This window comes from Mustela putorius, unplaced genomic scaffold, assembly GCF_011764305.1.
Source record: "Mustela putorius furo isolate JIRA1106 unplaced genomic scaffold, ASM1176430v1.1 tig00000592_pilon_pilon_pilon, whole genome shotgun sequence".
Lineage (NCBI taxonomy): Eukaryota > Metazoa > Chordata > Mammalia > Carnivora > Mustelidae > Mustela > Mustela putorius.
Window position 1 is genome coordinate 10,225,628 of NW_025421426.1, and position 7,843 is coordinate 10,233,470.

At 51.7% G+C, this 7,843-nt stretch overlaps 1 protein-coding gene across 1 annotated transcript; it reads left to right on the forward strand.

Moving 5' to 3' along the window:
• The first annotated feature begins 1,092 nt into the window (after positions 1–1,092).
• On the forward strand, positions 1,093–6,822 carry FITM2 (fat storage inducing transmembrane protein 2). The gene is made up of 2 exons (XM_004746399.3): positions 1,093–1,352; positions 3,525–6,822. Exons 1-2 carry the CDS (start codon positions 1,180–1,182, stop codon positions 4,138–4,140), a joined length of 789 nt encoding a protein of 262 aa, XP_004746456.3. The 5' UTR covers positions 1,093–1,179; the 3' UTR covers positions 4,141–6,822.
• The last annotated feature ends 1,021 nt before the right edge of the window (positions 6,823–7,843 follow it).

Below are 7,843 nucleotides of genomic sequence, written 5' to 3' on the forward strand. Positions count from 1 at the left end.
ACAGAGATCACAAGCAGGCAGAGAGGCAGGCAGAGAGAGAGGAGGAAGCAGGCTCCCTGCAGCGCAGAGAGCCCGATGTGGGGCTCGATCCCAGGACCCTGGGATCACGACCTGAGCCGAAGGCAGAGGCTTAACCCACTGAGCCACCCAGGTGCCCCTAAATAAAATTTTTTAAAAAGAACATTAGAGACACCTGGGCGGCTCAGTCCACCCGGTATCTGCCTTTGGCGGGGGTCATGATCTCAGGGTCCTGGGGTAGAGCCCTGCTTCAGGCTCCCTGCTCAGCGGGAAGTCTGCTCCTCCCTCTCCCTCCCTCCTGCTCATGCTCTCGCTCTCGCAAGTAAATAAAATCTTTATAAATAAATAAAATAAAAAAAGAAGTTTGTAGTAATTTGTTATGGCAGTCCTATGAGACTGATACAATGCGGGGAGGGGGGAGGGTGAGGAGCCTGAAATTTGGGAAACCCTGAGTTAGGAACCCAGCCTCGATGTGGGGGTCAGAGGGTTTAGCTCTGCGATAAACCGAGTGACGGAGTCACCACACCGTTATCTGATCCTAACCCCCCGAGTCCAGCATTTTCACTCAGGACATAGTTGTTTTAAAAGCTTTTTTAAAAAATCTAATAACTAAACATTTAAATTGAGTGATTATTTTGTGCCCTTCTTTTCTAATAAAATTAAATCTCATCTCCCTATACCTGGATCACCCTGATGACCTCGGGTTCATACACTAACTCTTGCGAAGGGTTGAGCTCCTCTTGTCTCCCCATTTTACAGAGGAGAAACTAAGGCGCGGATGGAGGCGGTGTCTCCAAGCTTTTAGGAGAGACTAAATGATGCTATGACCGCTTCTCTAAATCCCACAGCACTGCATTTGCCCTTCCCCATCTCCAGCAAATACTCCCCCCGAGAGCTTCTTCCCAGACCCAGAACAAGACTCCTCGCCTGCCGCCTGGCGGCGGGACTGCAAGGAGAAGAGCGCCGGCGTTCGGGAGTGGACGCGCTTGCAGAGGCCGCCAGTGGCCGGGAGGGGGAGCGCGAGCGCGAGCGCTCCGGGAGGGGTGGGGCTCGCGGGCGGCGCGCATGCGTCCAAAGAAACGCCGCGGCTTCTTCCGAGCGCAGGGCACGACGGTGGCCGAGAGGATTCGGGGAGGAGGACGGTGGCCGACGAGGTCGGGCATGGAGCGTCTGGAGTGCTGCGCGAGGCTCCTCCGGGGAACGCTGGTGCACGCGGCGGTGCGGCGCTACCTGCCCTGGGCGCTGGCGGCCGGCATGCTGGCGGGCTCCCTCCTCAAGGAGCTCTCCCCGCTGCCCGAGACCTACCTCAGCAACAAGCGCAACGTCTTCAACGTGTGAGTACGCCCCGGGTCCTCTCCTGTCCCTGCCCTAGCCGACCCCCCGTCGCCTCGTCCATAGAGCAGGGGCTTAGCTGCCCTGATGGACGAGCCATGGGACCGGGAGGCCCTCTTCACTGTGACAGCTGCATGTGCACGCGTGTCGCGCCCGAGGAACCCCGAATGGCTGTGTCACTAGCAGTTGATGTCTGCACGCCCAGACGAGCCGGCTTGAGTTGACTGGGCAGGGAGTGCCGGGCAGGGCTGTGTGTGTGCGCGCGCGCGTGCGGGGCTCGGGGGGTGGGGATGGGGCGTTGAATTAACCTTTGTCGCGGCGCCCCCCACCTCCCCTTGGAGTTAGGAGTAAGCCCCGGACCTGCTTGGAGATGCCACCTTCCTCCTGCCTGTCTGCGTCAGACCCCGCGCGGAGTCCGACCCCATGCCCACCTCGCCCCTATCCCCGGCTTGTGACAGAATCGCGTCACCACCTGTGCCTTCTCGCCCTGACACCCCCTGACCTTTGCGAGCCTCGCCCCCGCCTATGATGGGACCCCCGCTTCGAGATAGTCCCCGGGGAGCGGAGTCCTCCAGCCTCTGACCTTTACCCTGGATCTCCTTGGACCTTCTCAGCCACTCAAAGTTCGTGGCAGTGGCCCAGGGAAGCAAGCCCGGTTGTGCTCTTTGAGACACCTCCTTAACTCCACCCACTCGCGCCTTTTTTCTTTATTGTGTTTAACTCCTGGATTTCAAGGGTTTTGCACAAAAACACTTGCAGTAGTAAAGTAGTAAAATTTTATCTGAAGGATAAAACTTCTGCCTTGAAGTGAGCTTAGATTCTTTAGAACTAGAGTGTCAGCAAGATCTCCCCAAAAAATCAGCCCAACTTTGGTTATCTACTTAAAACCCTGGTTTCTCTCCCCAGCAGGGACAGACTGGGTATGTCAGTTCCCCGGGGAAGATGTGAATGACAGGCTGTTGGGTGGTGAGTGAGTGGCCCTGGGAACCCAGGAAAAAGTCATCCTGTCCTTGGCCCCCCTTCCTTCCTCACCCATCGGTGGTGGCTGGGCTAAGAATAGATGGTGATGAGTGTGGTTGTAGCCCCAAGCCTCTTGCATGTGTGTTTCCCATGGCTGGTCCCCAGGTCAGCCACCTTTGACGAAGGAGGGGAGGCAGACAGGCAGCTGCTGCTTTATCTGTCCCGGGTGGGCTGGGAGCCAAGTGGCCTGGCAGACAAGCCCCTGTTGTTTGTGGGTAACCATGACCATGGATTCTGACATTTTGTTCCAAACCTCTGTGTTAATTGGAGGGAACAACGGAATCGTTGGCTCTGGGAGGGATTTAAAAACTCATTTGTTGGGGCGCCTGGATGGTGGCTCAGTGGGTTAATGCCTCTACCTTTGGCTCGAGCCATGATCTCAGGGTCCTGGGATCGGGCCCTGCATCGGGCTCTCTGCTCGGCAGGGAGCCTGCTTCCCTCTCTCTCTGCCTGCCTCTTTGCCTACTTGTGATCTCTGTCTGTGAAATAAATAAAAAAATCTTTATTAAAAAAAAAAAAACTCATTTGTTCTTCTCAGCTCTATTTTACAGCTGGGGAAACTGAGGCCTGGAGACGTGTGGTAACAGGTTGAGTCAGAGTCAGGATTTGAACCCGGCCTTCTAGCTTGAACTCAAACTGTTCTGAGATCATTGCTGCCATGGAGGAAAGAGCCACGGTGTAGAAAAAACACGCACTTTGGGGCTGGCCAAACCTTGATTTACTCTAGGCTCGCTGATAGTGTGATTGGGACCCTGGGCAAGTTACGGAACTTTTCTGAGCCTTGCATTCTCTATGAAATGGAGCAAATGAGACCTTCTTTCCAGGGTCACCATGACTGTTCTGTGTCGACTTTCCCAGGCCCTGGATCACAGATTAAGATCACAGGCCTGGGATTTGAATCCCAGCTCCACCGCTTAGGACCTCTACTTTGGGCATGATACTTCTATACCTCAGTTTTCTTATCTGTAAAATGGGGATAATAATAAGGATTTAGGAGTTATTCCGTTTGAAATTTAGTAAGTGAAGTTGTTATCTGTAGCTTTTTATCAACTTTGCTTGTTTCCCCTCCCTTGAGAGTCTAGAGACCCGAATCATGACCTTGTCTCCTCTCCGCCATGTCCCCTGTCTTCACTTCCACTTTCATCTTCTGCCAGGTATTTTGTCAAACTGGCCTGGGCCTGGACCTTCTGTCTCCTCCTGCCTTTCATTGCCCTCACCAACTACCACCTGACAGGCAAGGCCGGCCTGGTCCTGCGGCGGCTGAGTACCCTGCTGGTGGGCACGGCCATCTGGTATGTCTGCACAGCCCTCTTCTCTAACATCGAACACTACACAGGCAGCTGCTACCAGTCGCCCTCCCTGGAGGGGGTCAGAAAGGAGCACCAGAATAAGCAGCAGTGCCACGGGGGAGGAGGCTTTTGGCATGGCTTTGACATCTCAGGCCACTCCTTCCTGCTGACCTTCTGCGCCCTTATGATTGTGGAGGAGATGGCCGTGCTGCACGAGGTGAAGACAGACCGGAGCCACTGCCTGCACACGGCCATCACCAGCCTGGTGGTGGCCCTGGGCTGCCTGACCTTCATCTGGGTGTGTATGTTTCTGTGCACAGCCGTTTACTTCCACAACTTGAGCCAGAAGGTGTTCGGCACCCTGTTTGGTCTGCTGAGCTGGTATGGGACCTATGGATTTTGGTATCTGAAGGCTTTTTCCCCAGGACTGCCTCCCCAGAGCTCTAGTTTGAATTTGAAGCGAGACAGTTACAAGGAATAAAAGAGAAACAAAAGGGGTGATGGCAGGACAATGGCTAATGTATTTTTTCATTGTTTTTCTTAGCTATTTAACTAAATTATTGACCGTACTTCAAAGAGGAAGCTTACCAGGAAGCTTTGGTGAGTGGTGGTGGAGTCTGGAGACTGAGTTTAATCCCCACACTTCTTGTCACAAGCACCGCCATTCCCAGTCGGGCACTTTTTGTCCCTGGCAAGGCTTGACCTTAATCTGTAATGTTCCTTTTGTCCCCGGAGGGCAGGGCTAACGCTCAGTGAGAGTACAGAACGAGGAAAGCCTCTGTTGTGTGGCTGAAGGGAAGCCTGGGCCTCGGGACCCTTCTCTGCGGCCATCATTCTCTCCCTGATCCTGGAGTCTGGTATTGTTAATGCTGTGGTTGAACAGTATTACCCTCGGGTCAGTTTTGCATAAGCGTTTATTTCCAGCAGGGTTCTTTATAAACCAGCCAAATGCCTGAAAGACGCTCTCTGGTGGAGATATTTGCTTATCCTCAGAATGTTACATATTGCAACTGACTTGTGATTAGCTACCAAAACAGTGACACTGGAGTGCCTCTCTGGCTGAGTGTTGCTGGAGTGCCTCTCTGGCTGAGTGTTGGATAATATTTATGTAATGAACATTGCTAGTTTTCTGTGTGTATTGTCTATTATGTATTGGTTTTTAGAGCAATAAGGTTACCTTTTTTGCCTACAATTTTGAGCAAATGCTTTATTGTTTTTAATAACAACTATGGCATTTGTTTTTTGTTGACAAAACCCCCCAAAATAACCCAGAACTTCATTGCTGCCCTTTGGTACGTGTGTAGATAGCTTTGAGGTTTGTTTGGGTTTTTTGCTTTTTATTTTTTTTTAGAACACTGATTTACTTTTTATAATCAAAACTCTTGGCTTATAGTATTAAATTCCACCTCACTTCAGGGGTTGTTTTCTCTATAAAGAATAAAATCCGAAAGCAGACGTTTTCATGACAACTGAATGAATTTTAAGCTGAGTCAGAGTAATTTTGCAAAATACATTCTTGGCACTGAAACTTTCCTGACCACGCATCGGTGGTTAATCTAAACAGCATGTTAGTACATCGATCAGTCTGCTCTGGCCCAAGGGACTTTTACATTTTGGATGAGATTTTGATAAATCAGAAGTGAAGGAAAATGCTTCCATTGCCTCTGATGGCAAGAAGCCAACCCGTTTGCAAAAATGTCCTTATTAAATATCGGAGTGACTTTCGCCCCATCCTCCTACTTGTACCAGCACCAGACCAACCCTGGGCCTGTTCAGCTGGCCTTGAAATCCATCTTTTCTTTCCCCATTGCACACTGCCCGATGTCTGACCTTGTCCTTCTGTGGCTTGTCACCTCCACCCACGAAGGTGCGGTTCCAGCTCTGTGACAGGACACCCTCCCACCCCCCATGTCCCTGCAGGCTGCGTCCTGTACCTAGCCCCTTGCACTTTGTATAATCATCCTGGAAGCTTCCTTGATGTTCCTCCTCTCCCCCCAAGTTAAGCCTGATAATAGCATTAACCGACAAGCACTACACTTGACTGCCTTAACTCAAGCTTAGATTGTTAAGAGCTTGAGGCCCAGAAAATCTTCAGGGTAAACTGTCTTTCCTATAAAGTTGTATTTAAAACCTGTAGCTGGTATCCCATCCGGCTGCATGTTAATTCGTATCCATGAAAATGGGAGTTGTGACCCACTGTACCCAGAGGTGGCAGAAACACTGGCGCTGAGATCCCAGAGGTGTCACCGGGCTGCTCTAGGAGCCTTGGCCAGATGTCACAGGCCCTGTTAGAAATTTTTTGCCCTTTGGAGTTTCCGTCTGTGAATGGGGAGTGGAAGAGGCTGGTTGAAGGGGTTGGGTGGGCTCTCTCCTAAGTTTCGTGTTCAGCACCAAAAGGCAGCAGGCATTAGGTGACTCCACATGTTCATTGGCCGCATGTAAATCTCCAGCCGTTTCTCTTTCGCGGTTGGAATTCAGGCTCAGCATTAAGTTAACTCTGTGCAAAGTGTCCATGACTGACCCTCGTGTATCGAGTGGTCGTTCACCACTTCCTGTTCGGTCTTAGCACCCTCGCCTTTCTCTTGGGGACATGCCCTGTATCCCCGAGTGAGAGTGCCTGGCGTAGCTGAGAGTGTGGGCTTCGGGAAACCCAAGATGTGGGTTCCAGTGTTGGCACCGCCGCTTTGTGGCCACATCTCGACCACGGAGGAGATGAAACTAGGAGGATTACAGGCAGGGATGTAGGTAAATTGCCCCGCACCTGTGCTCAGCAGACGATAATCCCTCGTCTCCCTTTTTGCCCTGCAAGCCTTTAAACTTGTTGGCTCCTCGGGGAAGGCAGGGAAACAAGCATCTACTTTTGAGTACCATTTGGGGTCTGGGTCTCCCATTGAAATAGTTGTGCATCATCTTCTGGAAAGTGTCTGTTGTCTCCAGGTGCTGAACAGGAAGCTTTTAAGGGCATCTGGGACCCCAGAACTCTGCCATGCTTGCTTTGCCTCACTTGCTGAGGTTCATTCACTGACGCCTCATTTTCCACGTGCATCTGTCGTCATCTGAGCAGCAGATTGTATTTAGAGAATGGCTTTTGCCACTGTTATGCACACACAGATCATGTGTGTAAACAAAGCAAATTCAGTAAACTAGAGATAATGAAATCCCACATTCCATGTCTTGTGTGTTCTTTTCTAAAACCCTTAAGAAGCCCAGAACCGGGGAAGCTCAGCCTACCTGAGGACAGTGGTGTAGTTCTTATGGGAGCTGCTCGCTGTGTAGGGTGTTTACTCTTTATTTCCTCCCACATCCTATAAGCTAAGTTTGGTTTATGTCCAGTCACATATTTCCTAACTCGATTGACTCCTTCCCTCTGTGCCATATCCTGGGGTCTGGATTGAGCAGATTGGGGAGTTTTCCTGGCAGAAGAAGAGCTGAGCCTCACGGGAGTTGTGCTGGAGGGTGGTTACAGAGTTCCCTCCCATGAGGTCACCTGGGAGAGTGCCCTGTGCCCTGTGCCCTGTGCCCTGGAGACCTGGACTCATGTGAGGGCTTTCTGTGCCTTCTCGTGCCCACTCATTTGTCAGCCTGACCTGCTTGGCACCACCAGGCAGTGTCTGTCGAAAGCGCCACAGCTCCAGGATTAGAAGCTCCTCATACTGCAAAACTTCCTTCAGCGGCACCAAACTCCTACGGGGAGCCAGGAGCTGATGGGGTAGGATAAACTCCCTCCCCGCCTGCGTTGGTGGTCCAAAGTCCGTGCCCTTGGAGCTAACGGTGTGTGCTGGGGAGAATTTGATCCATCTGTGCACTCAAGGAATGGAAGATCTTGTGGAGAAGACATGGAAGGAGCCAGTAAGCACCGTCCAGTGTTCTGAGCACTGGGGCAAGGTCAGGGCCGGCAACCAGAGAGTGGAGGACAAGCGGCTGCCCTGGGGAGTGAGGGGGTGTTTTCACAAAACATAACCAGTTAGGCAGAGAAGGGAACCCCCAGGAGGGGAGAACAGGATGCACAAAAGCACAGATAGGCTATGGGGATTTTTATCCAGACATCCCTTTTCAAGAAACCTGCCGTTCTGCCCATTTTCAGGAGCAACAAAGCATGAAGAAAGCTAGACTTAAAGAAGGACCCTCAGCAGAGGTGATGGACAGGCCCTGCTGTGATAGGAAGAGCTCCCAGCTAGAAGTCA